Raw genomic sequence first — 20,326 nt, 5'->3', positions numbered from 1 at the left:
CCCCTGTTCTCCCAGGAAGCGTGCCTACAGCAAGGAGGCCGTGTACAGTGATAAACTGCAGCACTACAGCACCGGCAGAGGTGAGCAGGGAAAGTGGGAAACGCAGATTGGAGATGCTCCCAAACCTACATCTGGCATTGCCACACTCCTCCCCTTCCAGGAGGGACTGGTGGGTGATGGGAGCCCCATGGCAGATGGACAGGACCTTATGGTGGGAGTGGAGATGTCCACGTGTCTGCAGTGTGAGGAGGGTGGGCTGCAGTGGTGAAGCACTGTGGGTGGAAGAGTACCAGGAGGGATCTGGGGAATGATGATGGATCTGGGGATGTCAGGGGACAAGGGATGGGGAGATGATGCTGTGAAGACTCCCAAAGGAGGAAAGAAGGGTGAAAGATGGTGTTCAGAGGGAAGGCGAGCCCCTGATCTTCTGCCACAGGCTCTGCCTGGGTCTTGATGCTGAGCATTTAGAGGGATTTGGATTTTGGGAGCATGAGGTTGCTGGCATTGCTGCTGTCCTGGCTGTGTGACTGATACTTGCTGTCTTCCTTGCTCTGGGAAGGATGTGCAGCCAGTGACTGGGAATGTTTAACTGGCTGTGGGCTGCTGATTCCCTTGGCAAACAATTAGGAGAGCCTGAGCTTTCTCTAGGAGACCTCTGTGGCTGGTGGAGCTGTGCAGCAGAATTAATTCCTGATTTATTTGTGTGTAATGTCTGCTCTGGTGCCCCTCCAGCAGCCAGCACTGCAAATGAAAATAAAACAGCAGCTTTGGGAGCCAGGATTTTCTGCTGGTTCCATGCCCCATCCCTGTGGGATGTAAATCCCATTTACACTCCCCTAGAGTTGCTTCCCAGGTGCACTTTGCTTGTGGGAAGAACCATCTTGGTCCTGGGTGCCTCCTTGGGAGAAAGAGGTGTGGGATGCAGGGATGGAGGAAGGATGGGTGGGAAGGCAGGGAGCAGTATGAATGAGCAGAGGGGAGGAATGGGGATGGAGCAGTTGGCCTGGCTGAGAACAGGAGGGCTGAAGAGAGCTAAAGAGGGAGTAGAGACAAGCAGGAGAGCCCAGCCAGGACAGCAAAGCACTCTGGATCTCTTTAGACCCTCTTGGCATCACACTGAACCCTCCCAAGTGATGGCATCATTTTGGGGGGCCTGAACCTCCTGGGAAACAATAAACTGTTTTCCAAACATCACTGGGTGATGACAGACCTGTGCTTTTCCTCCCTCTTTTCTGCACATTGCTGCACTGTGGGGGGCAGGGCAAGGTCAATTTGATGCCTGATGGATAAACTCACATTAGGCTGCAGACAGACTGATTTTTCACATTCTCCCCCTGTTTTGAAGCATTCCCTACTACACATGCATCCCTAGCTGGCTCCAAGCACCCCAAAATTCAGGATGCTCAACCTAGATAGGAAAGCAATTGCAGCATGTGCCTGTCCTGTGTTTCTAAAACTGGGGGCTGTGATGGCTGGTGTCAGAAATCCAGGGTGCCAGCAGTACCCTGTCAAGGTTAGTGAGCCTCTGGGCACTCTGTCAGTGCAGAGCAAAACAGGTGGGAAATTTGTGGTGAGCAACTAATGGAGTAATGAGAGCATCCTCTGGAACAAATCACCATGTGTTCAGTGGCACAGCAATTACAGCCTCCCAGCACAGCTCTGCCATCCCTCCAGCAGCCCCCTGGGATCACCTGCTGCTGGCAGAGTGCTCCAAGTGGATTTTGGGGTGAGGCAGGGTCTCTCAGGATGTAATTTTTTGTGGTTTATCCTTTCCATTGCTTCACTGGGAGCTTTGAGATTGGGGAAAGAGGAAAAAAACTCCCTGTTGAAGCACCAACAGTTCAGCAGGAAGAGTTTTTCTCTGTCCCCATGATATTTATTGCCAAGGAAGTGTGATGCCAGAAGGAATTGGCCACTGGAGTCAGGGTCATGGTGCAGAGTGCTTCAACTTTTAAAGAGTGATAAAATATTTGCCCTTTTCTGTAGTAGTGAAAAATGACCTAATCCAGTTTTCAGGATTCTTGGGATGATTTTAAGAGCACAAAGCTCTTTGCAGGTGGGCTCTCCATGGGTGCCTTTGGTGGTGTGCTCCAGTACCTGAAATTTCACCCAGCTTTTGCTGGTGTGGGAATGATGAGCTGGGGACTGATGTTGGCAGAGATGAGGAGTGGGTTTAGGTGCCCAATCCCTCATTTTGGGTGGGATGAGGATGAGGGGCGAGCTCATCCTGGTGATTATTGAGCCTATGGACACACCAGAGGGTGTTTGAGAACCAGCCTGTGTTGACAGGGAAGAGGAAACTTGGGCATTGTTTTCTCCTCTGTTCTTTCAATATTTTGATCAGTGAACTAGTCTCCGTTACGATCCTGTAAATCCCTTTGTAATCCTGGCTGGAGCATCAGCTGCTCTTGTAAAAGAATTTATGGGGCAGTTAAAGTGTATGAGACAGAGCCATAAAGGGATTTATGAAGTGGGAGATGCACAGATGGCTTCATTGCAGCCTCCCCTGCCTCTGAGGTGCAGAACTTCTGCCCCAAAGGGCCCTCTTGGGGGTGAGGATGCTCCTGCCTGGTCCTTCCTGAGTCCTTGATGCCCCACAGCTCTGCCCTGGTGGCTGTTTGGCACCAGCAGTGCCCACTGTGAGGCTTTCATGCTTCCTCCTGAATTATTTCACAGCTGGGAGCTGATTTAGATTCCTGGTGCAGAGGTGATGCTGTGGTCCATGCATCCAAGTGTATGCCAGCTCTGCAGGGACTCTGGGAAGCACTGGTGTGATGGGATCATGGCCTTGGAAAGGTCCTGAGCAGTGTAACTGAGGGCTGTTAATCCCTATAAGGGTGAAATACCTTGGGGAGGGGACCGGGCAGGGATGTCCCTCCTGGTCTCCTCCAGAGATGACCTTGAGGGGCTGCTATGCCATCCACAGTCCCCTTTTTGGGTGAGAAATGGCACAGGAAGCTGACCTCCCTGGGGGGCACCACAGCCCTTTGCAGGTCCCTTTTGGGTGGCACCACAACACTGGTGTCCAGCTGAGCCCTGTGTCCTCACTGTGCCCTTGGCAGCTCCGTAAGCCCCTGCCATCCAAACGTGACATCTGCAAACCCATTTGGGACATCTGGGAACCTGGTTTCGTTTTTTCCCCCTTGGAAAGGGGCAAGATCCCACTCTGTGCATGTCCCTGCAGCGTGCCCAGATCCTGTGACCACACATTGCCCTGGGCTCAGGACTGCACGCGTGTCCCGGCATCCGGCCAAGCCGTATTCCATGGATCCACACCGCTTGTTGGTCATAATTGCTGCACTCTGTCAATTTAGTAGCAGCCACAAAGCCATCAGAGGCCTTTTTGGGTAAATAAATATTTCTTTGCTAACACGTGGAGCCTCGTAAAGCCTTCACTGTAAAGCCAGCGTGCTGTAGTTCAGGCCTGTAACTGCTCTCATTGCCATGGAGGAGAAGGAGGAAGGATAATGGGAGAGGAGTGGAGGGCAGAGTTGGGTGAATTGATGGCCTGGAGGTGATGATAAGGGTCTGGGTAGGTGAGTACAGTGATAGCAGCCACTTAGTGGAGAGTGTGAGGACAGAAGGGTCTCCAGTTCTTGGCCATGGTACAACTGCTGTTGGTTTTTCAGGCTGCCCAGAGACTGTGGGGATCCACTGAACCTGGCATTGTTCGAGACCAGGTTGGATGGGGCTTGGAGCAAAGTGGTTTAGTGGAAGGTGTCCCTGCTCATGAGGGATGGTATGGAGTAAACTTTGAGCTTCTTCCAAGCCAAACAATTCTATTAACTCTGTCTCTGTAATTCTCTCCCTTTTGCTGCTGTTCCTGTCTTCCCTGTGACAAGGCTCTCCAGGGATGAAGATCTACATCGACCCCTTCACCTACGAGGACCCCAACGAAGCCGTCCGAGAGTTTGCCAAGGAGATCGATGTGTCCTTTGTGAAGATTGAAGAGGTCATTGGGGCAGGTGGGTCTCTCTGTGTCCTGTTGCCCATCCTTCCCTGCCCTCTCTGCTGCTCCTGTGTGGCTGTGCACCCACCTGGAGCAACTTTTTGGGGAAGCACACACGGTCCTTCACCTGGAGGGCCTCAATGATGCTTTAAACATCAGGCTTTGCTGGATTTGTGGTGGGTTAGGGTGGATATGAGGTTGTGTCATGCTTTCAAATTTCCTCTGAGGTGGGAAAGGCTCCAGGAATGTATTCACTGGCTTGACCACAGGGCCTCTTGGGATTTTCCATGTGGCTTTTCCATGAGATAACAAGAAAAGCTCGACCTCACTGTAGTCTGTGCCATACTCCCCTGCATATGTAAATATACACACACATGCGTATGTGTGTGTGATCTGTGCTGTTTTATTGCCATTTTTAAATAACTGTGTCATACTCTTAGAGGAGTAAGTGAGAAGCCAGGGAGGGGAAGCTGTGAGGAAGCAATGAGTCAGTTTGTTTGAGATCAAGTTCAGCAATGTATCACCTGGCCTTTGCTGCTCATCAAGGCAAAGTGGCAGCAAACATGGCTTAAATATAATCCCTCCACAGGCAAATTGTGCTTTGGTGAAGTGAAAGCCCTCCTGTGTTCTCTGTATTTTAAATCAGGGAGCAGCAATGTAAACAGCCCAATTATTTCCCACCCCAAGATAAGCGATGTGCAGAAAGGCAGCTGAGATTAACAACACTGACACCTGATATTTGAGGTAGTCCTTAAGTGTGGATGCACTTTCCCTGCAAATCCTCCTTGTGGGGGTTTGCACAGGTGGCTGCCTGTGTCGATGTTGGGCTCTGTCACCTTGAGGAAGGTTACAAACCTAAACAAGTCCCCAGCAGCAGACATTGGCCCTTTTAAAGAGGCCAGGTGGGCAGATTTGTAGAGGAGAGTGTTGTTGAAGTGTGAATTGGCTGCCATTTCTCAGCTGGGCAAAGACTCCTTGCTCTTTGCAATGTTTAGTATGGAGGAGGATGTGGTAGCTCTGGTGTTGATTGATCAAAGGTTGGACTTGGTGATCTTGGAGGTCACTTCTAACCTACATGCTTCCACCTTGTGCTTGCAGGGGAGTTTGGAGAGGTGTACAAAGGGCGCCTGAAGTTGCCCGGCAAGCGGGAGATCTACGTGGCCATCAAGACTCTCAAGGCCGGGTACTCGGAGAAGCAGCGCCGCGATTTCCTGAGCGAGGCCAGCATCATGGGCCAGTTCGACCACCCCAACATCATCCGCCTCGAGGGGGTGGTCACCAAGAGCCGGCCGGTCATGATCATCACAGAGTTCATGGAGAACGGCGCCTTGGACTCCTTCCTGCGGGTAATTTAGGCCACAGTGGATCTCCCTGGAAGCTGTGGGAGGTGGGGCCACGTGGGCTATGGGATGTGGGAATGAGATGTTAGTGTCCCATTTGTAAATCCCAGCCTGTTTTCTTAGTTTGGGAGCTGGCTGGAGTGTGCCATACATCTCCAGCATGTGTCTTTTGGGGTGCCTATCTCTGCTGGAATTAGGCAGGGCAGCTGGAGTCCTCTGGGGAGGTGCAGCATGCTCCTGAGGTCAGGGTGAGTGGCCCTGGTCCCTCTGTGGGGTCTGATGCTCACCCCAGTGCCTGCTCTTTGTGCTTGCAGCAAAACGATGGGCAGTTCACAGTGATCCAGCTGGTGGGAATGCTCAGAGGGATTGCTGCTGGGATGAAGTACCTGGCAGAGATGAATTATGTGCATCGAGATCTGGCTGCCAGGAACATCCTGGTCAACAGCAACCTGGTGTGCAAAGTGTCCGACTTTGGCCTCTCGCGCTACCTGCAGGACGACACGTCCGACCCCACCTACACCAGCTCCCTGGTAGGTACCTCCTGCAGGATGTTCTCCTGCCCAGCATTCCCTATGTCCTGCACCTGGGAGAAGAGTGCTGGGTGTACAGTCTGCCATGGGTGGGAGTACCTCATGAGTGTTCCCATCACAGAGGCTCATGGTCCACATAAGCTCATGGTCCTGGCTGTAGTTTCCACAAATTATCTTCTTTTCCCTCCTTTCTCCTCCTCTTTAGAAGTTTTCACCTCCCTCCTCCCTAAGCACCGTTCTGCCTTCTGCAGCTTGCAGATAAGCCTCTTCCCTCTCCTCTGTGGAGGAAAGGTGCACAGAGGAGTCCCTGGAGAGACGGGAAGGGGAGGCAGGGAGATCACAGCAACTCCTGGCAGCACAGCGATGGTGTTTGAACACCCCTTCCCCCAGTGCACCAGGTCTGGTCTGCTTTTTCCTGCTGGAAACTTGTTCCAAGCATAAATTAAAGAGCCAAGCCTAACGGGAGTTCTGCCATTCCCCAGACATCCTTCTCCTCCTTAATTAACTCATTTGTAGGTAACAGCAGCTCTCTTCTCCCCCTGCTCCTGGCTACCCCAGGGGACCCCCAGCTCCCCACCATGGCCATTGTCCTGCTTGTGAGCCCCTGAGGGGTGTTAAGGATGACCAGAGGGGACAGGGATGAGAGCAGGCTGACCTTATCTAATGGATTAATAGAAGAGTGTGAGGTGGGTGCCGGCACGAGGCTGCACCAGCTCTGCCAAAGCAGTTCCTTGTGCTGCTGAGCTGTGCCCAAGTGCCAGGGCTGGCTCCAGTTGCCAAAATGGGAAAGCCAGGGACATGCCTTTGAGGCTGACTCAATGTTTTGGCCCAGTTACAGCCCCTCACTGTCCCTGTCCTGCTCAATGGGATGTTCCTGTTCCCCCCAGACTTGCTCTGCTCTCTGCCCAGACCCTTCCTGCAGGCAGCAGCCTTTGAGCAGACACCCGGCTTTTATTTTTCCTTCAAAGACCCCAGCAGTAGCTGCTGAGATGAAGCATGAATTAGTCTTTTCCCCACCTTCAGAGATAAAAAGAGATTATCTCATCTGTGTTTTTATTTAATTTGGGCCATAATAGATCTCCCCGGCAGCTGGGAAATGATGCTGTGCCTGCGATTGCATCACTCTGCCTCCCACAGCAGGCTTTTCGCTCTGGGGAAAAGGCAGGAAAAACAACCTAGCAGTTAATTTCTCCATTTGTAGTTATTCAAATCAAATTTTTTGCCATTCATCCTTCAAGAGCGGCTGACGCGTCCTCGGAAAGGCTGTGGAAAATGATTGTGCTAAACGATTCACAGTGCAGTCCTGCCCCCAGAAAATTCCCGTGTGTCTGTGGTTTTCCTTATCCCTTGGCTTTTTTTGTAGTTATTTTATGGAGCTTTCCCAGAGAGCAATCCCTCGCTGTGTGCTGCCTCTCCTCACATCCCTGTGCCCTTGGCATGGCCTTTGGCCCTGGGACCTGCCCTGGCTTAGTAAGGTGGCTTGAGGTGCTGAGCCTGGTTTTGAGCCTTTGGGAGAAATAAGGAGCTCTCTGCCAAAGGCACTTTCCTACACCAGTGCTTTCCATTCGCTTTTAGAGGTGTTTTGCTTTTTGCCTTCCTCTCCAAAAGTTGGGCTGGAAGGACCTTCTGGCAGCTGTGGGAGCCCAGGTGAATCTGTGGAGGATGCTTTTAGTTCAGCCTTGTTTCCATTGAAGGCCAAGGGATGGGGATGCCTGTGGCTCCTCACCTGTGACAAGCACTAGCCCAGCTGTGTTAGCCTTGTCACCTGGTGACTCCCTGGGAACGGACCTGGGGACAGGCCACTGATGTGCTGGGTCCTCCAGGGCAGCTGGATTGGGGTGGTGTCAGTCAGTGGGGTAGATGCTTGGATAAACCCATTTGTTTCGTTCAGCTAATTTAGGTAGGTACAAGATGCATTCATGCAGTTGTTTTTGGCTCCTGCCTCCTCATCCCATGAGGTGCCACATGCTCGCTCCTTGGTGGGGTCCCCAGGAGCCCATAGTTTGGAGTGTGTGTGGGATGGCCCCAACTCATGGGCATCCAGCCTCCTCTGCCTAGGGAGATGTTTCTCAGCTGAAGTCCCTTTTTCTGTAGGGGGGCAAGATCCCTGTCAGGTGGACAGCACCAGAGGCCATCGCCTACCGCAAGTTCACCTCGGCCAGCGACGTCTGGAGCTACGGCATCGTCATGTGGGAGGTGATGTCGTTCGGGGAGAGACCCTACTGGGACATGTCCAACCAAGATGTAAGCACTGGGGGTCATCCACACTGCTCTGGGGGCCGGAGGGGGGCTCATTCCCAAAAGAAATCCCTGCCTGAAGGGCTCTCTGCTCCTTCCTGGAGCCTCAGCAGCACTCGGTTTGGAGATGAAACAGGCTGGTGAGTGAGAGGATGCAAGGAGGGAAATTGGAAAGAAAAGCCAGTGGGCTGGTAATTGGACTTCAGCAAGCTGCAGGGCCTTTGAAAATGTTCAGAGGGTTTACAAGCGGGGAAGGAGCTTTGGAAGTGTGACTGCTGCACTCCGGCGAGATCCACCGAGATAATGAGTGGCAGCTCTCTGCTGGGAGGAACTGCAGCCGCGGAGCATCAGAGCGCAGATTAACCTCGGAGAGCACCCGGCTCCTCCCGCTGCCTCGGCTGCTGATCAGCCAGGCTGGCCGTCCCTTCCCCACTGCCTGCAGCCCCTCTGCCTGCACAAGCAGCTCAGGGAGCCCCCCAAGTCCTTCATCCCTTCATCTGCTTTCCCCCTCCCTCATCCATGCTCAGGTCATCAACGCCATCGAGCAGGACTACCGGCTCCCGCCGCCCATGGACTGCCCGGCTGCCCTGCACCAGCTGATGCTGGACTGCTGGCAGAAGGACCGCAACACCCGCCCGCGCTTCACTGAGATCGTCAACACCCTCGACAAAATGATCCGCAACCCGGCAAGCCTCAAAACTGTGGCGACCATCACCGCTGTGTGAGTGCTGGGTGTGGGGCTGCTCCCTGCCACCCTCCCACGCCGTGGGGAAAGGCTCCCTGAGCAGCTCAAGAATCCATAAATCCTTAGATGGGGGCAGGGGAGTTCTGTCTTCACTCTGCCTGACAGTCAGACAAAGAACATGCGGTTTTCAGCCAAGCAACAGCAATAATTCTTTGCTATTGATTCTTTATGGTCTGTGACCATTTGGGTGTGGTGGCTGCTCTGCTGACGCCTCATCCCTGTGGCTCCCACGGCTGGAATACAACATGTGAGCGTGCAAAGCACTGCTTGCCATGGCAGTGTTCCCATGGGACAGGCCTTCCTCATGGCCTTCCGTGGGTGTGTGTGCTGGGGGGAGCACAGGGATAGCAGGGGTGGATTGGGGAGTGTGTCCCTGTGCTAGGCAGGGCAGCCCTTTGGTGCCAGCCAGGCTTGTCCCCAGCGGTGTGTCCTGTTTCAGGCCTTCTCAGCCCCTCCTCGACCGCTCCATCCCCGACTTCACTGCCTTTACCTCAGTAGACGACTGGCTGAGCGCTGTGAAGATGAGCCAGTACCGGGACAGCTTCCTGACCGCTGGCTTCACCTCCCTGCAGCTGGTGGCCCAGATGACATCCGAGTGAGTTGGCCATGCCAGGGCTGCCCGAAAGCAGGGTGCTGCCCAGCTGGGGAGGTGGGAGGTCAGTTCAGGGTAAAGGACAGGAGTGAGCATCCCTTACATTGGTCACCCAGAGTCTGTAGGTGGCCATATTCACTATTTGGGGGTCAATGTGTGGGTGTCTCCCTGCTCTCAGTGATGCTCATGGGGCTGTGCTTGGGCTCTGTGGATGTTCCAGCTGAGCTTACCTCCACAGAATGCACAGAATGACTGGATTGGAAGAGACCTTAAAGATTATTGAGTCCAACCCATGCCCTAACACCTCAACTAAACCATGGCACTGTGTGCCATCTTTAAGTCATCCAGTCTTTTCTTAAAGACATTCAGGGATGGTGACTCCACCACCTCCCTGGGCAGACCATTCCAGAACTTCATCACCCTTTCTGTAAAAAACGTCTTCTTGATATCCAATCTATATTTCCCTTGATGCAGTTTGAGACTGTCCCCTCTGGTTCTGCTTGCTGAAAGAGACCAACACTCTGACTACAGCCACCCCGCTGGAAGTTGTAGAGAGTGATAAGGTCCCTTAGCAACAGCAAACCAGGTTCACCACCCTCAGCTTGCCATTGACTTTCCTCTGTCTGCCTGTCTTCCAGAGACCTCCTGAGAATAGGGGTGACTTTGGCTGGGCACCAGAAGAAGATCCTGAACAGCGTGCAGTCCATGCGAGTACAGATGAGCCAGTCTCCGACCTCGATGGCATGACATCCCTTGTCCCATGGGGAGGGGCTGGGGAGGGCAGAGGTGGGAGGGGAGGAACTGACATGGGGCAGCGCTGCCAGAGGAGCCACTGCTGCCTGGGGACTGCCACTGCAGCCCGAGGATGTTCCTGGGACTCACCTCTGACTGGTGACTTCCGTTCCTCACCAACAGAAGCACACTTACCAATGTCATGGGGGACAGTGTATAAATACGTATAAATATGTACAAACCATATATTTAAAAAGCAAAGAAAAACACAAAAAAAATCATAAAAATCAATGAAGACAAACCAATGTGCGTTGGGGAAGCAAACCCAAACCCTAGAGACCAGACTCCAATCCCGCCACCGGTGAGCAGTGGTCGAAACTGAGAAGGAGGAAGGGGCTGTTGGGGAAGGGAGAGGCACGAGATGGAGCATCCTGTCTGGAGGAACCACCTTCCTTTTTCTTCTTTTGCCCTTCCTCCCTGCCCCAGCCCTCCTGGTTCACCCCGCTCCCCTCTCTGCTCACGGACTGGGTGGAAGTGTCCTCAGATGTCTCTGCAGCTCCCTGTCATCCCACCTGGGTGCCGCTCCGGCAACTACCAAAGGACTTCACTGACCACTGCATGGGGGATCCGACTCAATCCAGTTAATGTCTTCATATTGAAGAAGAGATGTACCTTCAATAGAAAACCTTGGGTTTTGGTTTTTTTTTCTCTTTTGCTTGCATTTTTTTTGCAAAAAGGAAAAAAAGGATTAAAAAAAAACAAACTCTCCATCCTGGAAAATGGAAAGAGGTGTTCCCGTGTGTGTGTGCGCGCTTGTGCGCCTGTGTATGTTGTCAACCTTCCGTGGACTCGCTGCTCGTCCATGACCGAAGACCAGCGCTGACACTGCAGCCAGCAGCCGGCCAGGCCCGGGGTCAGGGGTTGTACCCACAGCCCCCAGGGGCAGGAGGCAGCCTGGAAGCACCTGGTGATGGAGGATGGGCTCGGCATCCTGCGCATGGGGAGGAGGATGCCAAGGGCCGGCTGGCATGGTGGGGATGGGACGGGACTGGAGGAGCCATCACATGGCTGTGACTGGGTTGGTGGCTGCTGGAGGAGGAGAGATGCTCTGGGAAATGGACTGCTCAGGCCTCCAGGGCCTCGGTGATGTCTGGAAGATGGCTATGGAGGACTTTTTCCCCCATCTTGTGGACCTAAGGATTTTGATATTGATTTATGGACTTAGGTTTCATGGCTTCAGAGGTAGGTCCGAGTGTCTTGTGTATCTCTGTCCATCCATCTGTCCTGCTCTGTATTTTTCTGCTCTTCTTTATAGCCTCTTTCAGTGGATGTTTCCCCATATTTTAATTTAATCTTTATTATTCTTTTTTTTTTTTTTTTTGGTTCCTCCATTGGTCTCCTAGGCAAATTGATCTGGTTAAAATTGCCCAACACGTGTTCAGTGTTTACCCAGAATATTGTAAGGCTGGGCTATCTGACTTCCCCTGCGGATCGCGCCAGGAGTTTATAAAACAAATGAACTCTTAATAAGGCTTTTACTTAGAGGGCTGTGTGCGAGTTGCAATGATCCATCACTGTGCTCTCGCTGGCGCTGTGCCGCGTGGTGGCAGAGCAGTGGCAAGGGCTGGCTGTGCCTCAGGGGCTGCAGGTCCCAGCTAGGATTTGGTGGTGTGGTGGTTCATATGTACATGGAGATCCTCTGTCCTCCTCACTCACCCTCATCCCTCTCACTCTTCCATCCCCACTGTGGCAGTACTCCACATCTGCCTGTGCTATGGGGATGTCCTGCATCCATCCATGTCCTGGAGGTATTCCTGAGCCACAGGGATATGCCCCATGTTCAGCTGTGTTATAGGGGCTGCTTTACTTCTCAGCCCATGTCTGTCTGTGCTGAGGTGATGTCCTGTGTCCATCAGTGCTGTGAGGACAGCTCACACCCACCTGGGCTGTGGTTTTTCCCATTCTGCCATGGGGCTGGCCATATCCAACTACACCATGGGATTACTCCATGTCCATCTGCCCTATTGTATTCCCATCTATGCCAGGAGATGCTCACCAGATTTGCTTGCTGCCTCTGAACACAAGGAGAGAAGTCTGTGCTCTGCTTGCTGCCAGCACCTGTCCACATCTGAGTGGGAGCACTGTCCCTCCTGTGTTGGGGCTATAGGGTCCTCTGTGGCTGGGTGGACCTGTGTATCCCATGAGGAGCACATGCTCATTTCATGGTGATTCATGAGGAACACGTTCGTGCTCATGGTTCATCACCACCAGCAGATGAAGGACCCTTTGGGGTGCTCTCTACACCTCCAGTTTTATTCTTCCATTGCCCAAGGCAGGTACTCTGCCGAAGTACGGGAACTAACAAGATGCAGGAATGATCTTGTTTCAATTCACTGAACTCCCCCCAGAGAAAGAGGCAGAGAAAAATCCCCCTTGTTTACAACAGCAGGGACTGCTCCTCTTCCTGTCTGATAGGCGATTGCTAATACCTCTCGGGATGCTGGCGGCCCAAATCTGTATTCTGGGATGTTGTCACACGGAACACAACATGCAGATGGAGCGGGCGCCGCGCATGCTAATGCGCCGCCCCTCCACATTGGTATTCGCTGGCACTGAAGGGTCCTTTGTGGGTTTTTTTATGATTTCTCTTTTATTAGAAGGAAGCTAAAGGCGTTTAAAGGAACGAGTGACAGCCACACAGGCTAAATATCAATACTGCACCTTTATGGCTCCCCTGCCGCTGTTGCCTGCCCTGCGAGCACCTGTGAGGCAGCTGCTGCAGCCTACGCAGTGCTGTCCCTGCCCCAGCACACCACGGCAACCCTGCTTTAGTGTAAACCCTTTAATGCAGTGCCACAGGGTGAGAGTGGATCTCTGAGACCATTGAGTCCAGCCTGTGACTGATCCCCACCCTGTCAGCCAGTCCTGAGAACTGAGTGCCACAGTTCTCCGTTCCTTCACATCCACCGTTCCTTCAACACCTCAAAGGATGGGCATTCCACCACCTCCCATTCCAATGTTTAATCACTCCTTCAGTGAAGAAATTCTTCCTGGTGTCCAACTTGAACCTTCCCTGGCACAGCTTGAGACCATTTTGTGGTGAATATGATATGGGAATCAGTCCTGCTCATGCCACCCAGCAGGCCAAGTACCCCTGAGGGATCAAAAAGGCTGTCTGGGTGCTAGTTGCTATCACAAGATGCCAAGACCCTCTTGGTTCAGTTTCCCAGGGATGATGCTCCTTGGCTCTGGGCCACCAGCAGTGCCCTGGGTATTGCCAGGGCTGGTGGTCCTTCCATTCTGTTGCCCTTTCCCAGCTGTCCAACACCTGATGTCTCCTGAGCTCTGTCAGAGCACATGATTCCCATATGCCACCACTCCTCACCAGCTGTCCCTACATCTTGGCTTTGTGCTGGGATCTGTATGTGTCCCCTCCAGGGTCATGCAAGAGCCCAGCAGCAGACTGGTGATGCTCTGGGGTGAGCAAAGAGTGTGCAGGTGGGCTCAGATAAATCCCTGCAGTGAAGAGCCAACATGGGTCAGGGGAGTTGCTGTCTAGGTGATACTTGAGGGAGGGTCACCACAGGCCACCTGTTCTCTTGCCTTTCAATTAAAGTTGTTTTATCTCAACCAGAAGACTTCATGAAAGGCCATCAGTCTGTTAGTGGAAAACAAAGAGCAAAGTCCAAAATAGCTATGTTTGGATTTTGCTTTTTCTTGAAAAAAAACCAGCATAAAAATTTCAGATGATTTCTGACAGATTATTCTGTTACTTTAGAGGCCTTTCTTCCACAAAAATCAGTTTTCCAAACTGAAGCCTTTCTGTCTGGAAGTGACAGTGCTGTCCCTGCCTGGCCATGGCAGCACTGTTGTGTTTGACCTGCTCCTCCTTTTCCTTTGTCAGTTGCCAAGGAAGAGGCTCTCGCCTTGCCTTGGGTGGCACCTCTTTGATGCTGCTCAGTTGCTCCTACTCCAGCGAGAGCCTCTTCCTTGGTGTAAAGATGAACACTCCAGTTTCACATCTTTTGATTCACACTGGTTGGTGTTGGACTTCCTTTCTTTGATCGCAGAGGAGAAGGGATGGCTCAGAAGCTGTTTTCTGCCCGTAGAGTTATGGTTTAAAGGGAAGAAAAAGGAGTTTTGGATCAAAGAGGACCAGCTGCACGTGCCTTTCCTCTGGGCTGGGTTCCATCCATCGCACAGGGTCCTGATGGGTTCTTGTGCCATGTGGAAGGGTTGGGAGGGGCCCATTGCTGGTGAGCCCCACTGGGTTGGATCCTGACCCTTGCCACTGCTCCAGTGAAGCTCAGTCACAGTGCCTTGCTCTTTTGCTGCATCCCACATGAATATCCATGCATGGATGTGGCTGTGTGCCCGGGTGAGCCCACCTCACCCTCACCCCTGATCCTGGGCTTTCACTTGGTGCTCTGCAGTCATCAGCTCCTTCTCTCCATTTCTATGGCAACTGTAAAAACCTCAACCCTTTTGTGTCTTTTTAGGGGATTTTTTGTGTGTGTGTGTCTGGGTTGGCTTTGTCCTTTTTGCATAGAGTGTTAAATCAAAAAAGGGACTTTTAGCTACCAAACCCCTGCTTTGAGCTTGGCCCAAGGTCTCATGTGAGAAGCAGTGGGCAAGATCCTTACAACTGGACTGGGTGTTGCCAAGTGGCTCCACATTTCCAGCCCTGCTGTTACTTCCCTCATCCCCCCAAAAATCCCCATTTGCAATTCAGCTGCATTGTTCTCCCCTGGGGCTTCTCCGTGCTTGTTCCACTGCCCATCCCTGAGTGTGATGGAGGAGCAGCAGGCTTCTCCACGGCAGTAATTAAAAGGAGATGTGGTGCCTCTGCCAGGGAAGGTGAACCCAAGCCCCTCGCATCTCTGAGGCTTGAATGTGGAAGAAGAGCGTGTATTAATGGCATAATTACGTGCCTCTTTCCAGATAAAAAAAAGGAATTTATTTTATGCCATTTAATGACCTTCAAATTAACAGTTCTTTGAAAGCACTTATGTATATTTAATTTTAAATATTTCTGTAAGTCAGAGCAGGGGTTGCGATGAAAACAGCAGGCAGCCGGTTTTTAAATAAGAGTGATCTCAAACCATTATTTCTGAGCCTGTCAGCTCTTGGTGCCTCTAATGCTCCTTTGCCAAGGAGAAAACAGGGCCATTCCTCCCCCTAGCCTGAGTCCCATAGGATCTCTTCTGCTTTCTGCTTTTCCAGGTGTTAGATTCAGAGAGAAGGAAGGGCTGGGTTGGGATGGGGATTGGGTTGCAGAATCTCAGCAATAAGTTTGCCTGCATCCCAAGGACATCTCTGTGGGAACATCCCAGTTGGCCCATGTTCTGGGATAAATCATTTGGCATCACCTAGGAAAGGTTTTTTGCACTGCCATCAGCCCCTGCCGTTGTTCTGAGATGAGGACAGACACGTTTCCCTTTGTTAAGGTCTGAATTAAGGCTTTTGCCTCTGATCCATAAAAACTGCCGATATATCTGAGCCACTCTGTGTTCACTTGGAAATCATTACTCTTAAACATTGAATCTGAGTTTAAAAAAAAAAGGATCAATCAGCTTCTGAGACAAGGAATGGATTTACAGACCTAGAAATGTTCTGTAGCTGCAAGGCCACCTGTCCTCCTTTCCTGCTGGAAAGGGTGGGGCCCAAGGAGTCACATCCAGCTCCAACACTCATCCAGGTGCTGCTTGTCCTTGCTGCCCCAGTGTCCCCACTGCATGAGGAGCTGCAGGGGGATTTAGTGGTCAGGTTGTTGTCTGCTGTGGGGCCTCTTGTGTGAAGGATCCTGCCAGGGTGCATAGTGATCCAGTACTTGGATCATTCCCAGTGAGTCTCCTCAGAATTTTGGAAGTTCCAGAAACTTCTTGCTGATGATGGAGGAGAGGCCAGCTCCATACTGACAGGATCCTGTGGCAAGTTGTTTCACACCATCAGTGATTTCTTTGTTGCTCCTGTTTTGGCTTTTTCATATTTTTGGGGTGTTCCTTGGGATCATCTTGGATCATCAACCCTCCTGCCATGAGGGAATGGCTCTGCCTCTCCCAGCTGAGCTCAATCTCCTCCAAAGCCTGTCTGGGAGGTGTGAGAGCTGCTGTTGGGTTGTGCTGTCCCATTTTTGATGTCCTCAGGGTTTGGCTCTGTGTCTCAGGGGAGATCTGCTGGCTCCTGTCCATCACTGGGCCCTGATGGGCTGTGTTGCCTTCCCAGAGTTTGACATGGAAAGGGGAGCTGCTCCAGTCAGGAGAGGACCTCCTGTGCTTTGCCTGGCAGGAAGAGATGTGAGGTGGGAGCCGTAGCAATCTGTGGTGTCTTGGCTCCTGTCATAGCAGCAGATTGGTGCTGGGGAGGGAAGTGCACCTATCCTGGTGACCATGGTGCCCTTCACCTGTGCCTTTTGGGGTTGTCAGAGCTGCTGGCACTTGGGTGGCATCCCAGGGCTGTCACTTTTGGCTGGCTGTCCTCCATGGACCAGCACTGTGAGCACCCCTCCAGGCCAGGCACAGCTGCCCCCTTCTCCCCATCTGTCTCTGAGCATCTTCTGCTCTCCTTCCTCTGGCCATTGGAATTCAAACAGCCCCAAAGCCCCTGGCTGTCCCACCCTGCTGCATTTCTCTGCTGTAGTGGCTGTTTTGGGACATCTCCGTGTCCTTGTGGACCCCAACACGTGATCAGCTGCATTGCAGGTAACACAGCCGTGGAGGGGTGGCCCTGTCAGTGGCAGAGGCAGGATGGTGTTGAGGTCTCCTGGCCTGTCTCTGGAGGATTAGTGCTGGAGGAGGTTAATCTGAACAAACCAGCCCTGTGAATTTTAAGTGGATTAGCTGAACTCTGCTCCTTCCCAAAGCAGACAGTGCCCTTTTGGGGCGCATGTGGAAGTGGATTAGGCAAAAATCTCCTTAAGGCTGCGTTAATTCTAGATAAGTGTAAGGAGATTAATGCCCTTCCACTTAAAAAAATTAATTGGAGTGAACTTTTCTCTGTGTCCCCAAGTAAACAAGACTCAGAGCTTTCCCCATCCAGCAGCTGGGCTGTGCCTTTCCCTTCTCTCCCCCCCATCCCCTCAGTTGTGCAGGAGCTGCCATTGTGGTGGGGGAACCTGCTCCTCTCTGATTATCCTCAGGGGTCTCATTAGGCCATTGAACCCTTGTGTGAAGGTAGGGAGAGAGGACAGGAAAATTATGGTCACCATCAGTGCAATTATCAATGCTAATTAGTGCCAAGCAGGACTGACAGCAGGAGGTGCAGCCCATGGCAAGTGTTGTCTGAGGAGCCAGGTGAGCCTCACATCACATCCTTGTGGGGCTTCTATGGACAGGCAGATGTGGAACATGCACATATTGCTTGGTTTACTTATTTTTCCCCACCATGCTTTGGCTGAACTCTTCAGGTTCCACAGCCTAAATATTTGGGAGCCAGCCAGAGGCTGCTGTGGCACTCGGGCTGGGGTTAGTGCCTGGGTGGCAGTGCCATGTCATGTCCCTGATGGGGATGGGGCTTTGGGAGGCCCCAGGGAAAAGGGGGTGAGGTGAGTCTCCTTTTGCAGAGGGTCTGGAAATGGACTGGTGCTCAGGGACAGCTTTGGGTCACTCCCAGAATTGCCTCCATCCTTACCCATTCCCACCATTTTCCATGGCATCACACGGGCACAGCGGCTGTGTTTGCAGAGCCACCCATCCTAGATTATTTTGGGTATTTGCAATTCTGCCCATTCCCAGGAGTGTGGAAAGGGAGAGGCCCGGGGGGTGACACGGTGCCTGCATCCCAGCCACGCTGCTCGACAGCTCCTTCCCTCTTGGAACGCCTTCTCACCGCACAGACGCGGCCCTTTCATTGCTATTTGTGTCACGCCAGCTCTCACAGGCTGAGATCAAAGCCCTGCCCGCCTCGCAGGGGTTCCCACGCCGGGAGGAGGAGGAGGTGGGATGAAGGATGAGGAGGCGGCTCGGTGGCTGCATAGCTGGGGATGAGCTGTGCTGCCCCCAGCCCCCCCATCCCAGTCCTCATCCAGCTGTGTCTCTTGAGATCCATCCTTTGGGATCAGCCCAAATCATCCTTGGCTGTCCCTGGATCATTTTTGCCCGATGAAGAGAAGGGCTGCAGCTGCTGTGGGAAAGCCGAGCCTGCAGCCACCACCACCCCCGGCAGGGCGCGGGTTCCCCAGGGCAAACAACCCCCAAAGCCTCGGGCAGCCCTGCTCTGCCGGGCGGTTGGGAAGGAGGGCTGAGAGCCGGGAATGCCGCGGGGGAAGGCGGTGGCGGGGCCGGGAGCAGCGCCCGGGGCCGGAGCCGTGCTCCAGTCCGGCTTTAATGTGGCAGAATCCGGAGCCGATAGAAATCACTGCGACTCGCACCCATTCCCCGGACCCGCCCGGCTCTAGCATCCTTACATCAGTCGTGTTTCTGTTACAGCTTTTTTCCCAGGTGTTTTGCTGTTCTGATCCCACTAACGTTAATTAGAGCCGTGAGACCAAACCTCCAAGCATGGCACCAAAAGTGGCCCCCTGCGCCCAAGAAATAGCCAGCAATATCTTTTCCCCCAGCTCAAGTTCCCTTTTTTAAAAAGATAATCTCAATTTCTCTTCCCTTTTCTCTGCCCCTTTTCCCACGAAACACTACATTACTAAATAAAACTTTCATTACTACCTGGGTTTGCTAAAGAAAAAAATTATTTCCATTCAGGAGAATGATGAATTTTAATAGGAGTGAAATGTCAGGCACAGCTGGAGTGGGTTTCTGAAAGCATTGGTATGTTTGGAGAGGCACAGAGATGCCCAGCAATAATTAGCCAGTGAGCCCCCTTTTTTTGTGACCCAGCAAAGGGACCCAGCAGTCAATTGCTTTGTTATTTAATGTGCTGCCTTTATGTTTCCAAGGTGCAATTGTATATTAAAAGCATCTTTGCCTCTCCAAAGTGGCTAAATAATGGGATTTTGCTGCTGTGTGGTACTTGTTGGTTATAGGGTGTGGAGAAGGTGCTCCTAGGGCTGCTCCTCTGGTTCCCAGACCTTTTGGTTTCCCCCTGGCAGCAGAGAAAATGGGAATTTTTTCTTTTTTTGTTACATTGGAAAAAGCAATTTGATGGTGCCTGGTGTTTTGCTCTTGCTTTACACCCGTGGGGGCTCATTTTGCAGTGGGAGGGGGTGGAAAGGCATCTTGGCTGCGGGGGGACACAGATACCCTCCCACCCCCAAAATCATGTCCCAGCCTCCGCTCCCTAAAGCAACTCAGCTTCACAAAGAATTCCATCTCTTTTCCCCCTGAAGAGAAATGGAGAGCTTTCAGTGAAATCATCACTTTTCTGACAGCATATTAATTAATCTCTGCTCTTTTCTTTTTTCTTTTTTTTTTCTTTTTTTTTTCTTTTTTTATTTTGAGAGGCTGGATGTGCTGTAAGAATTCTTTGGGTTTCCCTGGGCGCGGGGAAGGACGTGTGGCTCTCTGAGCTCTGGACGTGCCTATTCTCACCCTCTCCTCCTTCCTCTTGCCTTGCAGGGCGTCGAGTGCAGCATTGCAGTGGGGCAGCAGCGTCGGAGAGGGGGTCCCAGGGGCTGTCCCCAGCCCAGGATGTTCCGGGAGGTCCCGCAGTGCCCCGGTCCCCGTTCCCCCGAGCCGCGGCGTGTCCCGGGCCAGCCCTACCCTGTCCTGTACATAACCAGTGAGATGTCTGTAAAAGATTTCAACCCTTGGAATTTTTTTTTTTTTTTGCTCCCCCGTCCCCCTCCCCTTCTTTCCCAATTTGTTGATTGTGTTGAAATTGTCGGAGTTTGTAACAGTATCTTTCAGAGAATATTGTACTAAAGAGAAAATTGCACTCAATAAAAAGGATGAAATAAGCCTGGTCCCTCGCCTTCCCCTTCCCAGGGGCAGCGTTCCTGCTGCCGGCTTCTCTTCAGCTCGGAGCTGGGGGAGTGTTTGCCATGAATATTCATTTGGGGAGCTGGCAGCGCTCCACCGCTCCTTGACTTTACCTCGAATGTTGATGTCTATCAGATTTGGCTCTCCGGTTTGTAAATGAAGTGACTTTATTCTCGGCGATCCCTATCGGAGCTTGCTCGCAGCAAAAAAGCCAGGAGAAGGAGTTTTCCTGGCACGGCTGTTTGTGCAGAGGGAGCGCCTTTCAGAGCCCTGCTGGGCCATGGCTCAGGGAAGCGGCGCTGGAAGCGCTGCCTGGGATCAAAGTGCC

At 52.4% G+C, this 20,326-nt stretch overlaps 1 protein-coding gene across 1 annotated transcript in view; it reads left to right on the top strand.

Annotated features, from left to right (window-relative positions):
- EPHB1 (EPH receptor B1) overlaps window positions 1-19,976 on the top strand; it is an 80,511-nt gene extending 60,535 nt beyond the window's left edge. The window contains exons 9-17 of the mRNA XM_005489551.4: window positions 16-80; window positions 3,843-3,965; window positions 5,048-5,295; window positions 5,604-5,819; window positions 7,914-8,063; window positions 8,585-8,778; window positions 9,242-9,397; window positions 10,033-11,368; window positions 19,636-19,976. Of these exons, the coding sequence (XP_005489608.1) occupies window positions 16-80; window positions 3,843-3,965; window positions 5,048-5,295; window positions 5,604-5,819; window positions 7,914-8,063; window positions 8,585-8,778; window positions 9,242-9,397; window positions 10,033-10,141 (1,261 nt within the window). The 3' untranslated portion in view covers window positions 10,142-11,368; window positions 19,636-19,976. The remainder of the gene's footprint in view (window positions 1-15; window positions 81-3,842; window positions 3,966-5,047; window positions 5,296-5,603; window positions 5,820-7,913; window positions 8,064-8,584; window positions 8,779-9,241; window positions 9,398-10,032; window positions 11,369-19,635) is intronic.
- Window positions 19,977-20,326: the final 350 nt, after the last annotated feature.

The sequence above is a fragment of the Zonotrichia albicollis genome, chromosome 9 (genome assembly GCF_047830755.1).
Source record: "Zonotrichia albicollis isolate bZonAlb1 chromosome 9, bZonAlb1.hap1, whole genome shotgun sequence".
Taxonomy (NCBI): domain Eukaryota; kingdom Metazoa; phylum Chordata; class Aves; order Passeriformes; family Passerellidae; genus Zonotrichia; species Zonotrichia albicollis.
Note: the sequence above shows the minus strand (reverse complement) of the source record. Positions and strands in the feature narration are given on the sequence as shown.